The sequence below is a fragment of the Triturus cristatus genome, chromosome 3_2 (genome assembly GCF_964204655.1).
Source record: "Triturus cristatus chromosome 3_2, aTriCri1.1, whole genome shotgun sequence".
Classification (NCBI taxonomy): Eukaryota; Metazoa; Chordata; class Amphibia; order Caudata; family Salamandridae; genus Triturus; species Triturus cristatus.
The window spans coordinates 519,777,403-519,803,917 of record NC_140584.1 but is presented as its reverse complement, the minus strand read 5'-3'; the positions used below and the strand labels follow the sequence as shown (position 1 = coordinate 519,803,917).

At 47.8% G+C, this 26,515-nt stretch overlaps 1 protein-coding gene across 5 annotated transcripts in view; it reads right to left on the bottom strand.

Annotated features, from left to right (window-relative positions):
- The window catches only part of FAR1 (fatty acyl-CoA reductase 1), a 528,293-nt gene that overhangs the window by 208,300 nt on the left and 293,478 nt on the right, over positions 1 to 26,515 (bottom strand). For all 5 annotated transcript variants that reach the window (XM_085648214.1, XM_085648216.1, XM_085648213.1 and 2 more), the window contains one exon: positions 13,604 to 13,671. In XM_085648214.1, the coding sequence (XP_085504340.1) occupies positions 13,604 to 13,671 (68 nt within the window). The remainder of the gene's footprint in view (positions 1 to 13,603; positions 13,672 to 26,515) is intronic.

Genomic DNA, 26,515 nt, shown 5'->3' with positions numbered 1-26,515 from the left:
CCTGCTGGGCCAAAGAAAGAAGGAACAGAAAGGGCATCCACAGCCTTAGCTGTGCACCACACCACAAACTTGGTCCACCGGCAGGCATACAACATCTTAGCGGACGGACGCCTGGCTGCCAGAATGTCATCACAGACTTAGGGAGGAAGATCGAAAGCTGTCAACTGTCACCGCTCAATCTCTATGCATGGAGGTGGAGGCTGGACAGGTTCGGGTGGAGGACCGTCCCCTGATGCTGCGACAGAAAATACACCTAAAGAGGCAAACTGATGGGGGATCGATTGCCATGCTGAGTAGCTTAGGATACCAGTATCTTTGTGCCCAATCCAGAGCCACAAGGATGACTTGGGCCCGGTCGCCTCAAATCTTCTTCAGCACTCTGGGCAGAAGTGGTATAACCGGAAAGGCGTACAACAGACCACAACCCCACTCACGACGAAAAGCGTCGCCGAGCGAGTGCCACCTTGGAAATTCCAACGCGCAGAACTGATGACATTGCGCGTTCTCTTCAGTTGCAAATAGATCTAACCAAGGCTCTCCCCACTGCAGAAAGAGAGCTTGCGCCACGTCCAAGTGCAGACGCCATTCGTGATCCATCAAGCACTGGCGGATGAGTACATCCGCCCTGGCGTTCAGAGAACCTGCCAGGTGTTGGTAATGACTTGATGTTCCAGCCATACCCAGAGGCGCAGAGCCTCGTGACATAGGGTCCACGACCCCACCCCGTCCTGTTTGTTGCAATACCATATGGCGGTGGTGTTGTCCATGAACACCTGCACCACACTTCCCCGGAGAGAGGGAAGGAATGCCTTCAGTGCTAGTCGGATCGCCCGCAGCTCCAAAAGGGACCAGAGTCCTCTGATCTCTGCCTCTCCCAAGTGGCCACCCCATCACAGGAGGGATGCATCCGTCACCACTGTGTGGTCCGGTTGGGGAAGGGAGAGGGATCTGCCATCAACCCAATCGTGATTCGTGAGCCACCACTGCAATTGTCATGCAGTGCCCTCCGAGATCTAGACATAATCGGACAGGTTGCCCTGATGCTGAGCCCACTGGATATTCAGGTCCCACTGCAGAACCCGCATATGCGACTAGCATGGTGCGCCAGCAGGATGAAGGAGGCCATCAGGCCCAGAAGCTGGAGGGTCATCCTGACTGAAACCCGGGATAGAGGCTGAAAGATCGGATTCATAGCCCGAATATCCTGGACTCGCTGCTCGGGAGGATAACCCCGAAACCGCGTCGAATCCAGAACCACTCCTATGAAGGGGAGCTTCTGAGAGGGACTCTGGTGCGACTTCATCACGTTGATGGAGAACACCAGTAAATGCATGAGGTCGGGCGTAGTCTGAAGGTGGGAGACTACTGCCTTGGGCGAGCCCGCCTTCAACAATCAGTCGAAGTAGGGGAAGACTGACACGCCTAACCTGCGCAGATGAGCTGCGGCCACCGCCATCACTTTCGTGAACACCCGAGGGGCGCTGGTAAGGCCGAAGTAGAGCACGGCAAATTGAAAATGCTCGTGGCCTACAGTGGACCGCAGGTAACGCCGGCAGGACGGGGACGTGAAAATATGCGTCCTGCAAGTCCAACGCTACCATCCAGTCACCAGGGTCGAGGGCAGCCAAGACCTGAGCCAGAGTCAGCATTTTGAACTTCTCCTTCCGGAGGAACTGGTTGACGTTCCGGAGGTCCACGATGGGACGCACACCCCCTTTGTCCTTTTTGGGGCCCAGAAACTAGTGGGAACAACAACCACTCCCTACTTCCGGCCCCGGAACGCACTCAATGGCCCCCTTGGCCAAGAGGGTCGTAACTTGCTGCTGGAAAATCACCAAGTGTTCCCCCGACAAGCGGTGGTACTGAGGTGGCATGGCTGGAGGGGTGGACTGAAAGGTAAGGGAGTAACCCTTGCGGATGATCTGCAGCACCCAAGTGACAGCGTGCCAGTAGGGGAGGTGATAACGGATCCTGCCACCCACTGGCATGGGGTGCTCCCCCAAAGCTCGAATTAGGAAGGTTTGGAGGCAGGAGTAGCGGGGGCGGAGGTGGACTGACCCCCACGCTGATTCCCAGACCCGCCTCTGCGGAAGACGGGTCCGCAGCCACGCTGCGGTTGCTTTTGCACATGCTTGCTGAAGGAGTGTGCCTGGGTGCCCCTGCCGTTGCCACAAAAGGAACGAAAACCAGGAGCGGCTGGGCTTTTCGTTGAAAGACCCAAGGACTTGGCCGTAGCCCTCGAGTCCTTAAAACGCTCCAGCGCACTGTCGGCCTTATCGCCAAACAGGCAGGTGGCATCAACGGGCATGTCCATGAGCAAGCTTTGTCCATCTGGCGAGAACCCGGTAGACCTCAACGAGGCGTGGAGACAGCACCACAGTCGTAGAAATGGCTCTACCCAGGGAGTCCGCGGTGTCCAAACCACACCGAATGGCGAACCGAATTGCATCCTTACCCTCGGCAACAGCTTGAAACAGCACAGCCTGGACCTCCTCAGGACACTAGGGCAACACCTGTGCAACGGCATCCCACACCGCGTGCGAATAGCCACCCAAGAGGCAGGTGGTGTTCACTGACCTCAGCCCTAAGCTGGCCGAAGAGAACAATCGTTTGCCAAACTGCTCCAGCTTCTTAGAGTACTTATCCGGCAGAGCCGTGGGAAAGGCACTCTGGCACGTCGAAGCCTGGATGACCAAACTCTCGGGCGTAGGATGAGTGGTCACAAAGGCAGGGTCACCCGGCGCCAGGCGATGACGCCTGCCGACATTCTTATCCACCGGGGCCCCTGTAGCTGGCCGCGACCAAGTACCCAGCAAGACCTCAGTAAGGGCATCGTTAAATGCAGCAGGGGCTCAGACGTAGTGGACGCCGTCTGGAGCACCTCTGTGAGGAGATTAGTTTTCAGGGCCACCATAAATGGATCAAGGTGGAGGACCTCAGCGGGCCGACGAAGCACAATCGTGTACGAGGCGCCCTCCTCCATGGTAGGCGGAGGAGAGGCAAACCCCAGGTCAGACTAGAGATAGAGGCCGCCGGCCTCCTCTAACTCGTCCGCCCAGTCCTGCCCGGAGTCACACTGGCAAGCAAGAGGGTCCTCGGACCCCTCCCAGTCATCCTCCACCTCTGCCACAAGCAGGTCAGGCTGCGGCGGCAGGGCAGGGACCGGAGAAGGAACAAACTGCGTCGGGTGCAGCGCCGGACGGTGCAGCGCCGGCACAGTGCGCATCCCAGGCAGGGACAAAAGTGTCCGAGGGCAGGGGCGAGACAAATGGTACCCACTGCGGTGGCGGAGCAGAGGGCGGCGCTGGGGCCGGAGCCGGAGCCGGCAGCGCGGGACCTTGTGGCGCTGTGGCCGGAGCCAGCGGCGTAGGATCCTGCGGTGCCGGGGCTGGAGCTGCCAGCGCCGACAGGATCCGGACACGGGAACGCAGGGCCCGAAGGCACGCCAGCGGGAGCCCGAGGCCTAAACAGGTGGTCCAAGGTGGCAAGAGATTCTTGCATCTGAACAGGAGTCGCTGACGGACCCGGGTAAGGCAGGTAGGCCGCGGGACTCCCGGGCTCCGAAGGAGCTGAAAGGGCAGAACCCCAGTCCCCCTCGTACGCATCCGGAGATCGACGGTGGGATGTCCGAGAGCGACAATGCTTCTTCACCTTTTTGTGCATTCTCTTACCCAAATCTGAGGGTGAAGACAAGAGGCCCGAGGAGCAGTGATATTGGCCCCGCAAGCGATCCTTGGAGCGGCCCCTGAACTGCAAACAGCGCAGGGAGGAGTGCCAGACCTCAAACAGCTTCCGGCGCCGCTCCTGTAAAGCCTTCGGCCATGGCCAACCAGTCCATGCAGGTCCGGGAGTCGTGGTCGCTCTCCAGGCAGTAGTGGCAGACGTCATGGGGGTCCGCCACAGACATTTTGCAACCACAGGCCCCACAAGACTTAAAACCAGGCATCCCTACGTGCACCAGAGTAGCAACTAACAAGAGACAAAGTCTCAAAAAGATAGTCAAAAAGTGACTGAGGTACATGCTCTAACCGGATCTGCGCTTACTGGTGCGGAAAAAGGAAGAACTGACGTCAGCACGCATGGGTGGCACCTAATTAGTTTGTGACGTCCTCTTGGCGCATACGATGCCAGCGACGGACGCGGAGCCGCACTACGCCACCTACTGACGCGCAGGGGTACTGCTAGCGGAAAAACTTTCCGGATCCAGTGACTCCTGGGATTATTCTAAGGTAAGGAATCCATCTTGAACGTGTCTTTCAGATTGAGGGGTCCACGATCAAACTGAGTAGCTCGGGATACCAAACTCTTCGAGCCCAGTCCGGTGCCACAAGAATGACTTGGGCCTGGTTGAGTATGATCTTCAGCACTCTGGGTAGAAGTGGTATAGGCGGACAACAGACCAAAACTCCACACATGACGAAAAGCATCTCCGAGCGAGTGCTGCCTTGGAAACTCCAACGCGCAGAACTGCTGACATTGCGCGATCTCTTCAGTGGCGAATAGATCTAACCAAGGTTCTCCCCACTGCTGAAAGACCTTGCGCCACGTCTGAGTGAAGACGCCATTCGTGATCCAACATACACCTGAAGCTAAGTTAGTCCGCCCTGGCGTTCAGAGAACCTGCCAAGTGTTGAACAACCAAGGAAATGCCTTGAGGTTCCAGCCATGTCCAGAGACGCAGAGCCTCCTCACATAGGGTCCACGACCCCACCCGGCCTTGCTTGTTGCCGTACCACGTGGCGTGGCGGTGGTGTTGTCCGCGAACACCTGCACTACTCTCCCCTGACAGAGGGAAGTAATGCTTTCAGTGGAAGTAGTATCGCCCTGAGCTCCAAAAGGTTGATATGGATCTTGGACTCCACCGGACACCAGAGGCCTCTGATCTCCGCCTCTCCCATGTGGCCACCCCATCCCAGGAGGGACCCATCCGTCACCACTGTGTGCTCTGGTTGGGGGAAGCGAGAGGGATCTGCCGCTGACTCAATGCTGGTCCGTGAGCCACCACTGCAAATCCTGTTCAGTGCCCTCAAAAGCTGGACGTAGTTGGACAGGTTTCCCTGATACTGCGTCCATTGGAACGTCAGGTCCCACTGCACAGCCCGCATATTCCACCTGGCATGATTGATCAGCAGGATGCAGGAGGCCATGAGGCCTAGCAGTATCAGGGTCTTCCAGACCAAAACCCAGGACCAGGGCTGAAAGATCGGAATCATGCCCGTATGTCCCGGACTCGCTGTTCGTGAGGATAAACCCGAAATTGCGCCGTATCCAGAACCGCTCTGATGAAAAGGAGCTTCTGAGAGGGAATCAGATGCGACTTCGGCACGTTGAAGGAAAACCCCAGCGAATGCAGGTCAGCCGTAGTCTGGAGGTGGGAGACGACTGCCTGGGGCAAGCCCGCCTTCAACAGCCAGTCGTCGAGATAGGGGAAGACTGAAACCCCGGATCCGCGTAGATGAGCTGCGACCACCGCCATCACTTTCGTGAACGCCCGAGGCGCGCTGGTAAGGCCGAAAGGGAGCACGGTGAACTGAGAGTGCTCGTGGCCTACCGTGAACCGTAGGTAATGCCGGTGGACCGGCAGGATGGGGATATGAAAATAAGCATCCTGCAAGTCCAACGCCACCATCCAGTCTTGTGGGTCTAGGGCAGACAAGACCCGAGCAAGCGTGAGCATCTTGAACTTCTAGTTCCGGAGGAAGCGATTGACGTTCCGGAGGTCTAAGATAGGACGCAGCCCTTTGTCCTTCTTTGGAATCAAGTAGTGGGAATAACAACCACTACCTACTCCTGATGTCGGAACACGCTCGATGGCCCCCTTGGCTCGAAAGGAGCAAAAAGCAGAACCCAAGGGAGCGCGCGTGGGGGCAAGAACCAAGGACTGGGACGTAGCCCGGGAATCCTTAAAGCGCACTTTGGAGCGCTTTAAGGATTCACCAAAGAGGCGAGTGCCATCAAAGGGCATGTCCAACAAAGTGTTCTGGAATGCCCTGAGAAGCCAGTAGTTCTGAGCCAGGTGTAACGGCGTAGCGCCACCGTTGTGGAAGTTGCCCTGCCGAGGGAGTCGGCTGTATCAAGACCACAACGGATAGTGAATTTCGCAGCATCTCTGCCTTCGGTAATAGCTTGGGAGAGCACCGCCCGAGCCTGCACTGGACACTGAGGTAGCACCTGTGTGACTGCTTCCCACACAGAGTGGGAATAGCGTCCCAACAGGCACACAGTATTTACCGCCCGCAACCCAGTACTGGCAGAGGTGAAAATCTTTTTCCCAAACTGCTCCAGTTTTTTTGATTCCTTGTCCGGAGGTGCAGAAGGGAACGCGCTCAGAGAGGCAGAGGCCTGGACAATCAGAATCTCGGGCGTTGGGTGTTGCATGAGAAAACTGGGGTCGCCCGGGCAAGGACGTTGTGCCACACTCTTATCCACAGGATCCACTGTGTTAGGCTTGGTCCAGGTGCTTAACAGAATGTCTGTAAGCGCATCATTAAAGAGCAGTAGCGGCTCTGCAGAGCCCGTCGCTGGCTGCAGCACCTCGGTCAGGAGATTGGTCCTGATAGGCACATATGGGAGCTCGAGACTAAGAGCCTCAGCCGCCCTGCACAATGCCACAGAAAAAGTCCCAATCTCTATCGCAGTGACGGAAGCAAGGGACAGTGTACCAGGATGTAGAGAGAAATCCAGATCGTCTGGACCTTCATATCACCTTCCCACTCCGGTTCATCCTCGCATTGAGCTGCGAGAGGGTCCTCGGACCCCTCTCAGTACTCCCCTTCGTCCACCGGCTGTGTAAGAGGCCGGTAAGGACTAGGGGCCCAGGGAAAGGGAATAAACTCACCACCTGGAATTGGAATCGGAGGATAATAGACCAATCCAGGGTAGACGTAGTCCGGCCCCGTAGGCAATGGTGTCGTGTCTGGCATCAGGCCCAGCGCCTGTGGCGGCGCCGAAGCTGAAGCCAACCGCGCCGGCGCCAAAGTAGACGGCACCACAGGGTATCTTGCTAGCGTAGTCAGGGCCTAAGGCAGCGGCACGGGGGCAGAACCACCCCACGGGTCCACGGGGCCCGAAGGCGCTCCGGAGGGATCCTATGTGGGAAACAAACTGCGCATGGCCGACAGGAATACCTGTATTTCTTCAGAAGTCGCGTACGGGCCCGGGAAAGTCGGGTAGACCGCAGGCAACGGAGGCTCTACTGGAGCCGCGAGGGAGTGACCACTCGCCCACTCCACCGCGCCATGGCCCGAAAATTGGGGCACGCCTCGGGGTAATGGGCGTGCCCCAAGCAGAAGAGAGGCACGTCATGTGGGTCCGCCACCGACATCGTCCAACGGCAGTCCCTACAGGACTTAAACCCGGGCATCCCTACTGCACCAGGAGTCGAGTACTCGACGAAACAAGTCTCAAAAACCAAGTTAAAAGATTAACTAGGAGTACCGCTCTCTCGGATCTGCGCTTTATGGAGCGGAAAAAGAAAGAACTGACCTCAGGGCGCGTGGGCACGTCTAAGTAGCTCCGACAACGTCATCTCAGCGACTACGATGCCAGAGATTTATGCAGAGCCGCACGACGACGCTTACCGACGTGCAAGGATACTGCCGACGAAAACTTTCCGGATCCAGTCTGATGCCTTGGGATATTCTAAGGTAAGGAATCTATAACTAACGTGCCTCTTTCAGATTGAAAGTTATGTAAAAACTGAAGTGTGAAACCTCATATATGCTTTGAGAGCTTACTCACATGAGTCTGAAAAAAGATTGGCTCTGTAATGTTAACTGCCAATACAATGCATCATGGGCAGGGGAATCTCAGAATCTTAATGGGACAGGGCACTTTTTTCTCACCTTTCATTGTGGACCCATCAAGCTGAATTTCTTCCTTTTTTTTTTACATTTTCATTCTCTTTTAAAACTAAGATACTACAATGCAAACTTGTAATAGTTTATTTTCAGTTCTAAAGACTATAGTCCGGAAACCAAATTTACCTTTCATAGACCCCTAATCATACACACATGGGTAACCTATGCTTATATTCATGGACAATATTTCTATAAAAAAAAGTGCTCCTGGGTCCAGGCATGCAGCACAGAATTATTGCAGCATTTATAACTACCAACAAAGATCCTATAATGCAGAAGATAAACGTTACTTAACCTCTAAGCATCTGTTCATGCCACAGCGATGTAGAATCATATGCTCTGCAAAGTCTTGCCATCTAGTGTTGGGGTCGGACGTGTACAACTTGTTTTTCTTCAAATAAGTCTTTCGAGTCACAAGGTATAGGGACTCCTCCTATGACTGGTAATACCCATAAGCATTGACTCTATAGTTGAAAAGTTTCCCCGATGGGCGGGTGAAGATGGAGACGGAGCATGAAAATTTATTATGATAAGCAAGTAGAAAAGGTGTGAAAGAAGGAAAGTTAAAGAAAAAAAGATATCTGCAACAACCAAAGGCTTCATGGGGTGGGTGGCATGTGAAACTACAGCACTACATACCACAAACAGATGCAAGCATGGTAATATTTTACATTGGTGGCATGTGTAGCTCTAGATACACATGCCAAGTGCAGCATGTGGAGGAACGCCCTCCTCAATAAGTGTTTGAAGGGCTCTCTCTACCATGGAGTCTGGGTGTAGGAAGAACACCAGGCGTTCAATTGTCTGGTTGAGGTGGAAATGAGAGATCACCTTGGGTAGAAACTCTGTTAGTTCTAAGGAATAGCCTGTCAGTGTGTACTTTGAAAAAGTGCTCCTGCAGCATGAGAGCTTGTGTCTCGCTCAAACGGATGAGGGAAATAATCGTGACTAGAAACTTTACTTTCCAAGACAAATTGGAGATGGCAAGAATGAAGGGGCTGAAAAGTGGCCCCATGAACCTAGTGAGGACTACATTAAGATTCAAGGACGGGACTGGGGGTATCCTGGGAGGGATGACCCCTCAAGTCCTTACATAAATGATTTACTAATTGGGACTGTGTATGCTGCCACTGCAGCCAATGGTAAACAAATGGCTGTGTAACCAGGCCTCAACTTTGCAAATGAAATAGTAAAAGACAATGGACTTCAGTGATGGCTTTAGTGCATTAATGTGTTTGGGCAACAGTAGTGGACAAACCTTTTGCCACATAGCAAGCTTAAGTAGTGAGATGGATGGCCATGCAGTCAGGAGGCAAACCTGAGGTAACCAAACTCTAGGAGCTCTAAGTGTGCCCTAGAGAGGGACTACAGACAACTCTGGGAAGAATGTGAACTAGATGCCTGGCCACGTCGGAGCTACTAAGACGAGGGTGAGGGAGGTCTGCCAAATATCGAGGTAGAAAAGGGTATGCAAATAACCCTGACCAGTTTATCCATAGTGCATTGGCCCCCTAATAGAAAATAGAGTAGCAGGACTTCAGGGTAGGGTTCCCAATAATGGATTTGTTGCTACATCCTCCTGAGCAGGTAGGTGAAGCAAATGTTCACTCCCGGAAGGTATTCCGCTAGAAGGTGTACTCTCTATAGTGGATTGCCGACATCAAATGTCTAGCACTAATACCGAGAGTTTGGGAGTGCCTCCCTGCTATTGCAGGCAGTATGTGGCAGTCAAGTTGTCTGTTTTGATGAGGACTGCCTTGTGATTTATGCGGCAGAAGGCCTTCAGATTGAACTGCCAAGAACTGCAAATAGTTTATCTAGAAGGTCTGTTGAAGGTGTGTCCGCAGACCCTGAACAGTCATGTCCTGTAGATGGACACCCCTGCCCATGAGAGATGCCCAGCGCGATGGTCACCTGGAAGACTGGGTCTAAAAAAGGCATGCCCGAAACAAGTTGCTGCTGTTGCACCACAGCAAAAAGCGATGGTTGCTGGCCCAAATCAACACTAGATCATACAATAGACCCTGCGCTTGTAACCTTTGGAGCAGAAGCATGTGTTAAGTGGGCATGGTGAAACAATGGCGATGCAGGTGGTCACCATGCAGAAGAGGTGCATCACTTCTTACTGTGAGCTGATTTGGCTGAAAAAGAGACAGTAGGAGCAGAAACACTTGGATCCGTGTGGGACTGGGATAAACTTCCCCAGTAAGAGAATTCTGGATTGCCAGTAGGAACAACTTATTTGTAGGGGTTGGAATTGGGACTTGTCCACGTTGATGGTGAAACCCAGATCATGAAGGAGATGCAAAGTGATCTGCGAAAAAGCCAAACATTACTGTTTGCCTGCATTCTTCATCAGCAGTCGTCAAGGTTTAGTAAGCTGTGGACACCACTACCCCAGGCGGAGTAGGTACCACTGCAAGGCATATGTGGAAACTCTGGGGGCTTTGGTTAAGCCGAAGGGCAGAACCTTTGAATTGCAAGAATTACCACAAATCTGAGGTATCGGCGATGTGCTGAATGGATCAGGATATGGAAATAGGCATCCTTCAAGTTAAGGGCGGCCGTGAAGTTGCCTTGCTGCAATTGTGGAATGACATCCTGGAGCATGACCATGAGGAAATGCGCCGAATTGATGTACTTGTTCAGGGGCCGGAGATCTAGTATGGGCCTGAAGGACCTGTCTTTCCAGTTAATTAGGTAGTAGAAGCAGCACAGCCCTTTGAAGCATTGTAGCGAGAGCACTGGCTCCCTCAAGTAAAACAGTGCCCATCTCCTCCTGGAGGAGCCTCTGGTATTCTGGTGAAAGGGTGCATTTGGGGGATAGGGTGAAAGGGGTATGAACCCACTGGTGTAAGGTGATATTTCACCATTCTGTAAGGAATAAATGTCCCTCCACCCCAGACACATTTGCATTGGGGGAATGGAGGTCACTGCTTTAGGCGTGTGGCTCTGTTAGCCACATCACCACTTTGCCTGCCTTTGGAACAGTTTAGCCTTTAGGCACCCTTAGAATCACCCAAGAAGCTCGTGGTTGGTGCTGCTGCTTCTGGTAGAAGATGGAGGCCTCTGGGAAGGTGGTCTTACCACCGACACAGAATTGTGACTGATGAAGTCACACAGGGCGATGAAACTGGAGGGTTTCCATTCCTTTGGCTCTGTGTCTTTCTTGACATTTTTGAGCATATGATAAACTTGAGGCTCAAAGAGGTGTTCCCCATTAAACAGCATGTTGATCAAATGCTGCTGGACTTCTGGCTTGCGACATAAGACGCTTGGATTTATGACTGACAGCGGTGTCAGCTGCATCGAGAACACACCTGATGGTGGTGCTGAAGCATGTTTGCCCTTCAGCTACAATCTCCTGTGACCGTTGTTTGAATTGGTAAGGGGGGATGCTGCATTATGTCTCTCACTTCGTCCCACTGGGCACAGTCATATATAGACAACAATCCCACAGAGTGGCAACCAGCCAATAAGTTGCAGATTGTGAGTCAACCATTTTCTCCACCACATCAATCATCTTACCCTGTGTCTAGCAGCAGGGCATCCCCAGTACCCTGTGTATTTGTCTGTTTATGTTCAGTGTCCACCACCAAGAAATCTGGTAGAAGCGGGCCTCTAATGTACGACAGATCATAGGGGGAGGGTTTCAATTTCTTGTTAACCTTTGGGGATATGCCCCAGCCTTGACTGGGTCTTTGAAGACCTCCTTCGTAGGCTTAAGGATCCATATATGCATGGTCAATAATTTCTGGGTGTGGGAGACTGTTTCCACCAGAAAGTGCTCCTCTTCTGGAATTGTATGTAGGTCCATCTTCTGAAAGGTGGAGACTCTGGATTACCTCATGGTAAGAAGTGGAATGGTCAGGCGAGGAAGGTTTGGCAGAATAAAATGTGGGTCTTTGTCGCCTGTAGAAACATTCCCATAATTGTATCATGGGTCATCCTGGGGTTCCAGGTCAGAGAGCATCATAAGGTTCTAAGTACTGAGGGCCTCCCACCCCAAAACGAAGAATGTGTAGAACCCTCCAGGGAAGGAGGTGGTGGCCCATGTGGTGGTGGAGGAAGGGGAGATAATGTAGGTGGAGGATAATATAGGAGGAAGAAGAGGAAGTGTTGAGGGCAGAGGACTGGTAATTAAATTCTAGTGGTTATTCAAAAGTCAGTTTGTTCTTGCGAGGGAGTGTCTTCTGCACCTTTGGTGGAGGCTTTGTAATTACTCTCTCCATCTGGGACTGAAAGAACAGTCCAAGCTGTTGAGAATCCAGCTCCTCCTGAAGGGCGTTAAAGAATCATCAGCTCCTCTGAGTCTGCCATGAGAGGCGAACTGGGTACCAAAGGCTGTTTTGGATTCGGTGCAGTCTTCGACATCAACCAGTATTATGGCTCCGAGGTATCCGTCAGTGCCAAGATCCCAGAGGCTCGATGGCAGGGTCGAAGTCAGCTCTAAGGCCTTCTGTAGGTTACAACCAACCTAATTGACCCAGCTGACCTAACTGAGGCTGTGTCCTCGATGTGGGCTCAACACCTGGCCCCCGGAGGTGCAGGGAGTAACTTGGTGGTGAGAACTAGTACGCACAGTTGTCTTCTGATGCTGTCCCGGGCCCTTTGAGACCGAGGCGGAAATTGGGTTCTGTGCGTAAGGACGCTACTTGCTCAAACTCTGCTTCTCCTTCTGCTTACTCTTCTACTACGTCTTTCCCAAAGATGTCAGGGGTATTGTTGTCTCAGTGCTGTTCTACGATGTGATGAGTAAGTAGATCACAACATTTTGGGAGGTCTTTTTAGAGCAGAAGGGAAGGCAGGTGGAGCAGGAGACCGTTATGCTCCACCCACAGACAGAGGTTGAAAAATGTAAGTGGATCTGCCCACAAGTATTTAGAGTAGCACTTTGGACAGTAGCAAAGGGGGGTTTTTCCATCACAGTGCTCACACTCTTGTATTAGGGACCAAACGGGAGAGGCCTCAGAAGGGCGAGAACCCCAAGACGCAGATTCGATGGACTGTCTAAGGCTACTGGGAATAGAGGACTGAAGATGCCCAGATGAAGAACACCACGGTGTTGACTCAGAATCCCGGTGAAGCACATCTTACCTCTGACAGCAGAAGAGAGGAGTCAATGCCAATGCAAATTACCAGTCATAGGAGGAGTCACTATACATCGTGACTGGGAAGCCTTCTTCGAAGAAAAACAAGTTGTACATGTCCAAGCCCAACACTAGATGGCAGGAGTATGAAGAGCATGTATATCTACAGCTACACATTCAACAAACATTTATTTATAGTTATAACAAGAAACCCTATAGTAACAACGTTTTGGCTACTATGTTTTATCTAAGAATAAATATTTTTCAAGTATGTTTAACGTACACTATCTGAAGGAGTCTCTAGCAAAGTATTCAAGTCATGGAGGACTTGCTCAGAGAAGCAAAAACTAAAAGTTAGCTGGAACGGGCGTCATGCTTAAAGACATTTCTACAACTAGGTACTGTATCAAGGAAGACCTAATATACTTCTGTAATTACATTTTTTTAGACGTTTCCTATTTTAGCAGGCACAAGTAAAGAATATCCACTCGCATAAAAAGACAATTTTTCCAACTTTTTAGGCACGCTTTTTATAGTTAAAAATACTAATATGCTTTAGTATACATCATTTTGTGCAACCAAGTTAAAAATCAATAAACTCATCAAAACTAAATTAGACATAAAATAGCTTGAAGAAAGAAATAAATCTCATACCAACTTCACCCCAGTGAAAAGGATTGGTGCCACCTGTTGTGCAGTTATACACTATGATGTTCCTCGGTCTGAAAAAGGATTGGAGAATAACAAATTTAAATATACAATTTACAAAGGTAAGGCAATCTTACACCATAAAAGCATTTATTTCCTGGATCCTTTCGAGTCTATGCAGCAGAAATGTTTCAGAAAACTGAGAGAACAACAAAGTGCCAATTCGAACATAGACAATGACAAAACCATAAACCTGGTCTAAATTAATAACAGGTGGGTTATGAAAGGTTATCAACATTGTATAGTAAAAATTCACAGCGAGTTATTCTCGCCACCAGAAAATAATTGAACATCTTGATTTATAACTTTTCATGTGTTCTAATGTCTGCCAAGGATGCCTCACACATCTTTATACAATCTATAACTGTAGTATTCAAATGAGGCACAAGCTTTGCCAGGCTCAAATTACAAACAAGCAATACTTTTAACAGGAGGGGATATAACTTCTGGAAAGCAAGTACTAAGGTGAAGCACTAATCATCAAATTTGCCTTTTCCTCATCTACTAGTTCCAAAGAAATAAGTAACAAATTTGCTAACAGAATAATCTTTGGAATAACTTTGATTCAAATATTGCGCCATCACATAATGGGGGAACAGTGAGGCAAAGGGGGAAAAACACTAGGCAAATGGCATCTAAATAGACAAAACAAATAAAGGGAACTATATATGTTATGTGCCATACACACCAAATACCCAAACAAAGGTAAAAATAAAAGTAAACCGATGTGCATCAAAGTTCTTGAAGGAAAATGTAAATTATACTGCGATAATGGTTTTTTTTATTGAAAACTATTTTATCAGCACATTTAAAGCACATATCTTCCACCCGCATGGCTTTGAATATGAATATGCACAAGCCATTTCCAACTAATGATAACACATTGAGACCTAAGCCATTGCAAGGGATAAAAAGAGAAGATTTAGGGGTTACTTTATAAATATTTAAATATTCAACTATTGAAATAATGGATAACCAGATAAAGTAAGTTACTTGAGCATCATGAAATCTCCAATGTTTAGCAAGCACATCCCTAAAACTTGGAAGTGTGAAGGCCAAGTGAAAAGGAGTTCTGAAAACTAAGGAAGGCAATTAGAAATTTAACCAAAAAGATTGCCTACAGATACATGACCCATTTGGATAGAGTGCAGGTGGTAGTGTCATGAGAATGTAAGAATTGATTGATCTCCAGAAATAAACTCCACTATGTTTTGGCAATATGGCAATTTTTTAGACTGTCTGCAACTGGTACCTTGCCTGTAACGGTGGTAGCTTCGACATGCCCAAAACAAAATAGTTATTTTTAACCAGAGCTTTTAGATCACTTTGAATAAATAGCCAAGGACCATTTTATAACAACCTCGTCACAGCATATGCCTTCGGAAGATGGATTTGAAAGTAAGTTGAAAGTAAGAAAGACATTTATGAGGGAATTTAGTATCAACTGTCGAAGAAAAAAAGGGATGTGCTCAAAGAAACACTGTTTTGAAATTAATTTTGTGTAGGACCCATAATAACAAAGCCTGTTTGATTGTAACCCTACATTATATGATAATACCACCCAAAAATCTTACCAGATGTTTCAAAAGCAAATTGTCTTATATGATGTGAGCATTGGCAGTGTGAGCCAAATAGAGGGGGACAATTAATATCCTTTCTTCTTAGAGTCATCTACCTCAGCAATCTGAAATATTTGTTAAGGCACTTCCAAACCTTTCAAAACACAAAGAAACAAGGTTGGTGACTGGAATTAGCAATCCTCTCACTCTTTTACTCTTCTGATTAGCTTACACTAACTCAGACAGGGTCATCATCACTCTGCCTATTCATGCTCCTTTCTTCATAAGCTGCTGTTTTTGGACTATTATTTTGCTAAATAAACTCCAATTTCCCTGACTACAAGTGCACCCAGGTGGGAGGGAGCTGCTTTTTGGTATGAGACACCATACAGAGCAACATGCCATTTCATCAGCCTTTAGTTCCTTTCTCGAACCCTTCAAGTAAAGCAAGCTAAAATGATCACTCCAGCACCTTGCAACCTATGGTTCAGGTGTGTTCAATCAAATAAACATTAATGTAACATAACTGTTGCAAAGCCTGTATTCCATTGGTACATGGACTATTTTACAAGACAGAAAAAAAATTCTTCATATCTGCCACTGTTAAGGCTGCAACTTGTCACCTTCTGTAGAAGTATAGCGCTCCTCCACAAAAGTGTTATTCTAAACAAGGCTCTATGGTTGTTAGTTGAAAATCTTGTTGAACATCTGGATAGTTAAGAAAAGAAATTAATGTACTGCAGATTGTGTGTTTGCCAGTGTGAAAATGGTATGTGATATTATACATCTTGCAGACCAATACACATGTTCTTCTTAGTGGAATTTTGGGAACATTGGATGCAGAGCAAACATTCAGAATGTCCATGGTTTTCTCACTTGTTGCTGTTTCACAGTATGGAACTAATCAAAGCAGGCGGACTAGATGTAAATGTTTGGATCCTGTAGGTGGAGTGCTTGGAAGCAGAACCTAATACCACAACGGGGAACAATTATTCATACTATGTTAATTTTACAATTGACACTATTTGGGCATCACCTGAAACAGGGGCAATGTTCCTCTTTTCAGAGGGGAAACCTGGAGGCAGAAATGATGGAGTTATTGTTTAGAGATGGGAAGAAAGGTTGATGGTAGACGACCACTATTCCAGTTGGGAGACCTGATCAAAAACAGACTGATCATACTAAGCAGAAGCTGTATGAACGATGTGCTTATGGTAACAGTTCTCTGAAACAGGCCTGAGAAAATACTATTTCTTCTTGAGGTTAAATGTCTTTAATGTGTGGTGCAGTCTTCATGCTCTGGATCTCATCATCCTCTTGAGATATAAAAAGTACACAAGTGGGAATGGCATTTATGAAGACTTTTTTAATTTGTTTATTGGCATTTAATGCAACAAGTACAGTCAGCACATAATGCACAAGTATTTGGTGAAAAAGATAGTGATAAATCAAATAACCATTAATCCGAAAACAAAAGCATCACATTAAAAGGCACATTTGTATGATACATTATTGTATTAGGAAATCAAGGAAATTATCAACACATACAGGTCAGAGATCAAAAACTACAAAAGGCAAGAGTAGAATAATTGTATGGAGTGCAGAGAGGCCAGAGCATTGTGTGACCAGCGATTGTAATCAATGTTTGGTAATCAATGGGTTGTAATTGGAGTTTGCGAGTTGTGTGTGGTGTCTATGTTACGAGTTGACAGCCAGGATAGAAAGGGTCCCCACATGTCTTTGGGTCAAGATGCCAGAGGCAGGAGTTCCCAGTAGGTAGCCAGTTGTTCCTGGCAGAATGTGACATCCAGCACCCAGGTTGCCGCAGAAGGTGGGTGTTGTGTCCCAGTGCATTGCGACCAGACGCTTGGTCAGGAGTAAAAGCATAGCCAGCAACAGACGGTGACCCGGGGGGACGTCCTGCACATATCCCAACAAGCATAGTTTGGGTGAGGGGGACAATTGGGTCGGGAGTATTTTGTTAATTTACTACATTATCATAGCCCAGAAGTGCTTGATATCCGGGCAACTCCAGGCCATGTGCAAGAAGGATGCATCTGGAGATGCACATCTCGAGCAGTTGGCCTCTGGACGGAGTCCCAATGCGCTTAAGGGTTGTTCTGCAGATGCGATGTAGAAATTTGAAGTGTATAAGACTGAGTCTGTAGTTGGGGGATAGCATCTCTAATCGCCCACAACAGAATCACCATTGAGCCTCCGTCAGCGAGATTGTCATTCCAGCCAGCAAAGGCCTTTTGATATGTGATTGGAGATATATATATATATATATATATATATATATATAGGTATATATAGGTATATATATTTATAGGCTACGGCTGAAACGCGTCGTTTTGTTATAGTTTGCACCGAAATAAATCCCTTACCGGATTGAATACCGGAGTGCTGGACCTTTCTGTGTGTGAAAGCAACAGTGGAGCATGTATATATATATATATATATATATATATATATATATATATATATATATATATATATATATATATATATATCCAAACTTACAGGTTTCCCATTTGAAAAAAGGCCACAGGAAGATCAGCTTTTCATCGCATTTAATGGCAGCATGCAAGCAGATGGTTGAACAAAGTCCCGCATCAAACATTCATACGCCAGACGCGTTTCGGGAATCAAAGGTCCCTTCTTCTGTGGCGTGTTGTCAGCAAAGAATGGTAGCGCTATTGACTCGCGCACAATATATTCAAAACCTGCCTCAGTGGGCGTGGCCGAAAACACGGCCTTCTGGGTCTCGTAGTGCGCTATCAGTTATCCACAGTGGGTGCGCTCCTTTTCCAATATATTGTGCGCGAGTCAATAGCGCTACCATTCTCTGCTGGGAAACCTGTAAGTTTGGATTTATAGACGGCTGTCTCCGGTCGTGAAAATCGGCCCACCGTGTCAAAGCGGATCCTTCGAGCACAAAGCTGAGGTTTGAATAATAGGAAGGAAGAAGTGCTGGCGCCATGCAGGATGGTGACAGCGCACTCACGAATGACAGCAACAAAGCGGGGCAGGTGGCAACAGGCTCTCACATCTACCCACTTGGTGAATAATTTGTCTAAATTTGGAAAAGGAGCGCCCACTTTACGCAGTTAGTGCCGTACACGCAAGGTGGGCACGCAGTGCGCTACGCGCACCGCGTGCCCACGTAACGCACCGTGCGCACATGGAGGACATATTATGCGCTTCCTTGTGAAAGGTAATCTGTTAAATTTAATTTGTAAGTGATGACAATAATATGCCATGCACAGAGTGCGTTTTTTTTTTTTTATATATATTTTTTAGCGTAAGCGCACGGTACGCGTACGGTAAGCGTAATCGGCGAAATTTTCAAAAAATAAAAATTTACCGTTTTTGGCCTTGGGGGATCTTTGAGGACTCAACTAACATGGCTATGTGCATGGGCGCTGTCTAAACAGCCCCTTTATATGTTTTTTCCCTTTGTTTACAGCCCCTCCCTCACAGTGCGAGAGAGAAAATGGCGGCCGCCGCTTCCTGGTTTCGACCGATTCGAATGTTTACTTAGATGTAACAGCCAATCAGAATCGCGCTCGCGCACGCCACCGTACGCGTACGGTAAGCGCACCGTAAGCTGGCTCAGATATATATATTGATTTAAAGGCTATTTTCTCAGAATCTACTGAACAGATTTACACCAAACCAACAAAAGGCACTTCCTTGACCTGAGGACTACCTCTCTGCCAAATTTCAAGTAATTCTGTTCAGCCGTTCGGGCTGTAGCCCTGTCTAAAGGTCCTATGGAAAAATGCATGGGAAAAACGCGTTTTGGGACCCCCCTTTTATCTCAGCCCCCTCTTGACGAATCCCCCCGAGACTTTCAGGGTAGGAGCGGAGCGTAGCGCCCCACCTATTTTGAAAAATTCGCGCGGATTCGTCAACCGGCGCCAAAGTTATTCAAAATAGAATGTTGAGGATTTCCTATGGAAACGTGGTCCTAACTATATATATATATATATATATATATACATATACATATACATATATATATATATATATATATATATATATATATATATATATATATATATATGAAGCGAGTGCGATTTTATTTCCTCTAACGCGTTTCGGTCAAAAAGTGACCTTGATCATTGCACCACTGACTTTCTTCACTTTCCATGAGACTTGCTGTTGCCAAGGCTTGTTGGCTCCAATCCGGTTGCAGACACCTCAGTAAGCTGCAAACTTCATGGGACACGCCGAATCCAGCTCATGGTCGTAGACGCCTCCTGGACCTCGTGGCTGAAGAGTCAAGACAGCCGTGATCACCTCAAATCACAGACAACTGTGGACATCCATCTTCCTGGACCCGGGCAAGTCACTTTGAACACTGTCTCCTCTGCTTTCAGGTCTTCTTTCTTCTGAATCCATCCTTGGATTCCACCGGGCACCACTTCTGTCTTCACAAGCAGCAAGTCTTCTTTGGCTCCCATTGAAAACTACGCCGCGACCCAACACCAAATGACACCTATGCACCCGGCTTCCCAGGGTGAGGAAACTCATGCAAACCGGTGCTCCCGTGTGTGTTGGCTCTAGAACTACTTTACCCAGTAAGTGACTTGCTTGTAGACTCTCCCGAAGTATCCTAAAACTCTAAAATTCCAACCGTGACTTGCTCCATTGAAGTCTATTGGGATCCGTGGCTGTGTTCTCACACTGCATGCGTCTCCCGTGGATCCTTTACTTACCTGCCTTGGGTGGATTAGTGAGGCCCCAGCGCTACTGAAGACCTTAGGCCTTCTCAAGTCGTTCTTCTTATACCTTTTTTTAGCACACACCTGTGTGGTGTCCTTTCATTTAGTAAGTCAAGAGATTATAAGGTAAAACAAGCTGCTTTACATTCCTCAGAGACTTAGCCTGAAGGCTGCTCTCCACAGCCACCACTAGGATAGCTTTTTTTAAAAGGTTGTCTTAAACCCATCTACCATAAGAGTCGAATTGTACTGGTGCAATGTGGCCACTATAACTAGTGACCAGCATATACCAGGCAAAAAATATATATATATATTTATTCACTGAAAAAACCATAGGTTTCAGGGGCGTTATAGTTAGCTGGACTTTTCACCCGTACAAAACCATAGAAATTCCCCCGTTATAGTTAGTTCAGCTAACTATAACTCGCGCGCCCGCAACGCACTGCTGATGACGTCACATATTACATCACTCATGACATGGTCCGTCCCCTCACTTCCCCACTGTGTCCCTGTGGCCGTTTTAAGTTGGGAGATTATGTCCCCTTGAATCCCGAGGGTCCCTAGAGTCCAACTAGACCACTAGGTACCTCCAGTAAGCGCCACAGAGCTGCGTTGCAGAGAGGTGTAAAAAGTGGCACGGCCTGCACCACCTCTCTGCAACGCAGCTCAGTGGCGCTTACTGGAAGCACCTTGTGGGCTAATTGGACCCCAGGGTCCCTCAGGATTGAAAGGGAATTATTTCCCCAACTTAAAAACGTGCCACAGGGCCTGTGGGCATTCTGAGTTGAGAGATTAAGTCCCCTTGAATCCTCAAGGGTCCCTAGGGTCAAACTAGCCCACTAGGTACCTCCAGTAAGCGCCACAGAGCTGCGTTGCATGGAGGTGTAAAAAGGGGCGTGGCCTCAGAACACCTGTCTGCAACGCAGCTCCCTGGCGCATACTGGAGATACCTGTTGGGCTAGTTGGCCCTCAGGGACCCTCAGTGACCCTCAGTATTTAAGGGGAATTAATTCCTCAACTTACAACTGGCCAGGGGGCGCGTTTGCAGAGTGCTGCAAGGAGGGGGCGTGGCCTCCGGCGCGATGCCCGTCTTTTATTTATTTTTAAGAAGGAGGGCTGTGTGGCCCCTTTCTTTTTCTAATTTATTAGCCCTGGGGACCCCATCCCCCAGGGCCTGCACCCTAATTTTTTTTGTTGAAAAAAATTAATTTGGCCCTCCCAAGGCCTTAATCGGCCCGGGGACCCCAACCCCCAGGTCATGGCCTTTTTTTTTTATTCTTTAGGAGGGGGGCTGTGTTGCCCCCCTCCTCAGGCCACTTATGGCCCCGGGGACCCCATCCCCCGGGGCCAGCCTTTGTTTTTTATTTTAAAAAAAATATATATATTTATAGAAACACCTAGGACATGCTGGACAAACCGTAAGTACCTATCACCATGACGATTTGCGTGATATTCATTAAAAGGCGACTATGCATACAATGAATCCACGTAGAATGTATTCACACCGCTAGTGAAGCTCTGACATGTCTGACACCCTACCGTGCCTAATCCCGGCGCCCCCGCTGGTGGGTACTCTCCAATAGACACCCTTGTCGTTTATTTATACAAACATGGGTAGCTATTGACGGGCACATTTAATACACATGCACACCAAGCCATTCAAAGGGGATTCGACAAAAATTCGACCAAAACTATGCAAGAAACCCCCTCACGGTTAATAAAACACACATCCACCGCCGGATGTGTAATACTTTTTATTTTACTCTCTGGAAAGGAGACAAACCTCACTTGAGAGTCACAGCGTGCTCCTGGCTGAGCCCAATGCTGTGTTACACCCACCAGTGCCCGCCGAGTGCCACACACCTCTGTGTTGTATTCTACCAGCTAGTGCGTATGCTATGACTCTTTAGCCCATGTGCACTGTAACACCACCCCGTGAATATGTCATGCCACACTTGCCTTCGCACGGGTTATATTGCCCCATCTAACGTGCCTTCCTCGATGCCTATGTTATAAAGCACAGCGCTATGCCATACATATTACAATCTGGGATCCATATCTTTGTCACAGTGCATATGCAACGTTACACTCCCCAGCACATATTTTATATTACAACTTTAGAGACTAGTTAGGTTACACAACACTGCCCTGTGCATATTACACTCCAAGGCGCATATCACATAGCAAGCGCTAGTGCCTGTGCTATCTCGCACTCTCCAATGAATCGGTCATTGCGCACAATGTATTGCATATTATATTTCACTCCCGGTTCATCTTATATCACACTTTTTGGTGCATAGTTTATACCATACACTATATCTAGTTTTCATTTTCAATCGTGCTCTCAGGACTATGTTCTATATAACACTGTGTTCACCTACCCTTTTCACAGGCATTACATTTTGCGATAGGGGGTGGAGGGTCAGGGGGTGTTTCTGCCAAGAGAGCCCGGAGTCAGTCACAAACGTCCTCTTCTTCCTGAATAAAAGTGAGATTATGCTGCATACTTGTTCATATTTTAAGTAGTTCGCACAGACACACGTTTGAAAAACAACAAAGTTCCTAATACCCGCCTTCTCTGAAAAGTTAGCTTGCTGCCCCATACCCCTCCTCCCTATCCTCTGTTGTGTGAATCCATGGACTAGCCTCCTCCCTCCTGCCATGCATGGTCTGATGTGCTGCCACTGCCCTCAATTTAGTATGATGTACCAGTCCCCTCCTCCTGCCCTCCATTGCCCAATTATATGCCCCATCATTGACCTCCTGCTTAAACTCTGTGCTTAGCTTGCTGCCCCTATTCTCCTTCCCCCTGCCCTCCGATGTCTTTGTGCATGCCCCTGCTTCATCCTTTTTGCCCACTATGTTCCATGGACCTGCCACTCCTATCTACTCTGAGTGTTCTGTTGAGCTGCCACTCCCCTCCCACCTGCCTAGCATTGTCAGATGACAGTAACCTGTCCCTGTCACCTCCACCCTGCCTGTCCACATGCCATGCCCCCATCCCCTTCCTCCTGTCCTCCATGGTCCATTTTACTGCCACACCCTTCTGCCCTCCCTGGTCTGCTGTGCTGCAACTGCTCCTCCTGCCTGCCGCGCATGGTCTGTTGTGAGTCCCCTTCCCCTAAACTCTCTTGTCCATGCCCGGGTCCTGACCCTCTCTTCTATCCTCCATGGTCCTTTGTGCATGCTTCTGCACCCTCCTTCTTGCCCATCATAGCCATTGTGCTGCCACTAACCCTCCCGCTTGCCATGCATGGTCTTCTGTGCTGCCACGGCCCCTCCCACCTTCCCTGTGTGGTCAGCTAGCTGCCCCTGACCCCCTCCCACCTTCCCTCCATGGTCTGTGTGTATGCCATCATAGTCTCACTGTTGCTCTCCATGGTGTGTCTTGTTTCTAGTGCCCATCCTGCCTGACCTCCATGGTCATCTTGCTGCTCCTGCCCTGCCCCCGTGCCCCCAGCCCTATGTTTCCATGTGCAGACCCCTATTCCCTCCCTCCTGGCTGGTCTGTTCCATTGTAATGCCCCTGATCCGTCCCTCCTGCCCCTTATGGTCTGTTATGCTGCAGCTTTCTCTCCTGTCTGTCCATTATGGTCAGCTAGCTACCATTGCCTCTTGCCCCTCTGTTCTCTGTTGTCCATGTGCATGGTCCTGTCCCCTCCCTATTACTTTCTACGGATTGTTGTGCTGCACTCCCGTCCCGCATGCCCTGTGTGATGTATTGTGCTGCTGCAAACCCTGATGCCTGCCCTGTAGGGTCAGTTTGGTGCACCTCTCCATGTCCCTCCTGTCCTCTATTATCCGAGTCCATGTCCCTACCCCAATTCCTCCTGCCTACCATGATCCAATGTACCATACTTGCGAACATTTTGAACTTGGTAAGAGGGAGATTTTGAAAAAAAACTGGGGTATTGATTTTCCCCTTTGAGTTACATTGAAAAAGAGGAGATTGTAGACAGTAGACAGATCAAATAAAGCCCATTTGAGCTTAAAAACATTGGACGTTTCCTGGCTGAAACGGGTCTGTTGGCATGTATGGTTGTATTACCACTGCCTCTGCCCACAATGGTCTATTATATTGCCACAGCCTCTCTTGCCAGTCCTGTATTGTTGGTTTGTTGCCACTGCCCCCTTTCCACTGCCCTCCATAGTCTGTTGTGCTGCCACTGCCCTTCCTGCTTGCCCAGTGTGGTCAAATTGTTGCCTCTGCACTCTCCTACCTGCCTTCAATTTTCAGAGTCCGTGCCCCTGGCCTCTGCCTCTCAACAGTATCCCAACGAACAACTAGATTGCTAACATTCTATATTTATTACGAAAGTGTGGAACGCCTGATGTCATCTTGATGTAATCAAAACTAATACCTAGAGCATTTCCTTTGGAAATTACATATATGAGAGGGTCTTCTTTGCATCAAAATCATGGTTAGTGCTCTAAAAAACTAAAATGAGGACATATTTTTTTTTTATCCAGTTGACCACTTGATTAAATGTTGCACCTAGGGGGGAGGATGTGGTGTTACTTCCAGAGCTGCAGACTTTGCAACTGGGGAACCAGGTTGGAGTTTCTGCTTCAGCTCAACATTCTGTGATTCTGGTCAAATCACTTAATCTCCCCATGTCTACAAACCAAATGAATTTGATCTTGTGTGATGTAACCAATGCTCATGTAAAGCACTCCAATACCTGACAAGTCTGCACTATATAAAACTTCAAATACAAAAGAAATAAGTGTTTTGCACACTTCTGTCATTGGGCTACATGTGGGCTACATCTGGGTGATATTTGTGCTACATTTGGGCTCTTTTGTCTCTGATGGCCATCTTGGGAGACTTGTTTGTTATGATGTTTCCTAATTTCCTCATTTACTACAGTCTCCTCAGTAGGAAATACTTTCAGTTTTTTATTTTGATTCCATCAAGTAGGCATTCAGATGTATCACACATTTGCCATAAATTCAGAATGCTAGCACTCTTTTTGCTCATTAGATCACTGTAGTAAAGCTACTGCTCACCAGGGAAGTCTGCTGCTGGTATTGAAAGTGCTTGTTTCATTCTGCATGTCAGAATTTTTTAATGAAATCGAAGAGGATTTGAGAAGTCACTCAAAATGTGCCCTAATTTCTTTCTGCAGCACTAATCATACTTTCTATGGCAAAATGAACCCCCTCATGTTCCTTTTTAAATTAAATTTTTAAGAGTTACCACTTTATTCCAATCAAGATGGCTTCAGGTGTGCAATACGTTTGTCATAAGTAGGACTGTTAGCGCTCTAGTTGTTCTTTAGAACACTCTGGGAAGCTGCAGTAGAACACAAAGTAATCAGCAGACAGTCTCTGCCCTTGTTGGATGTACATGTTTTACTGAGAATGTCACACTTCATTCTCACATGACTGAGAAAGCTAATGTGAATTTACAGAAAATATGCTCTCAGTTTAGCTTATAGATCACCTTCCAAACCTGTGTGGGAAAAGCATGAGAAAATAGTTCTCTCAAACATGATTCATATCACAGCAGAAGGCTTTTTCACATGGTAAAATCACCTTAGAACACACCACACTTCCTAAAATGAGTATGGTACCATCAACAAATGATTTATAATGTAACTAAAGTCTTAAAACCTTCTATTAACTGCAATGCTTTTAAATGAGGTGCTATCATGTATATTGGTCCCAAGATGGCTGCCAACACTTCTTGGATGAAGTACTGACAGCCAATCAGATCTCGCGATGAGATGTGTGGTTAGGCTCCGCCCAGATATATCTATCTTTTTAACTCTAATTTTCTCAGGAACTACTGAACAGATTTATACCATTTAAGCAAAAGGCACGAGTCTGAACTGATGACTACCTCTTTGCCAAATTTGGTGTAATTCCGTTCAGCAGTTCGGGCTGTAGCTGCGTCAACAGGTCCTATGGGAAAATGCATGGGGAAAACGTATTTTGGGACCCCCCTTTTTTCTCAGCCACGCTTGACGAATCACCGTGAAATTTTCAGGATAGGAGCGGACCGGAGCTGGCCAAAAGTTTGGGAAATTTTGCGAAGATTAGTCAATCAGCGTCAACGTCATTCCAAATAGAATGTTGCGGATTTCCTATGGAAAATAGGTCCTAACTATATCTACCTACTGGCGACTGCCAGTAGGAGAATATATATATATATATATATATATATATATATATATATATATATATATATATATATATATATAACTATCTCAGATTTAGCAGCCTAACTACAGGCCTTGGTGCCAAATTGTTTATTTTAAAACAGAACCAATCTTAATTTACAAATGTCAAAGGAAAAGTGAGAAAAGTAGCGGACACTGGTCCATTGATCATTTGGCTTCCTTTAGGACGTTTCATGAAAGGATGTCTCCAAGACCTATATATTTATACAGAATCTTTTGTCCTTCAGATAGAAGAAAATCAACTCTTTTTGAGGAGATGTGGGTGGCAGTTTGCTTGTGCCCAAATCTTTCTGGAGACATCAAATTTCAGATTAAGAAGTTACTTACTTGGTTAACACTCTCGTGGATGCTCTAGCTAGATGCAAATTCCTCACCTTTTTAATT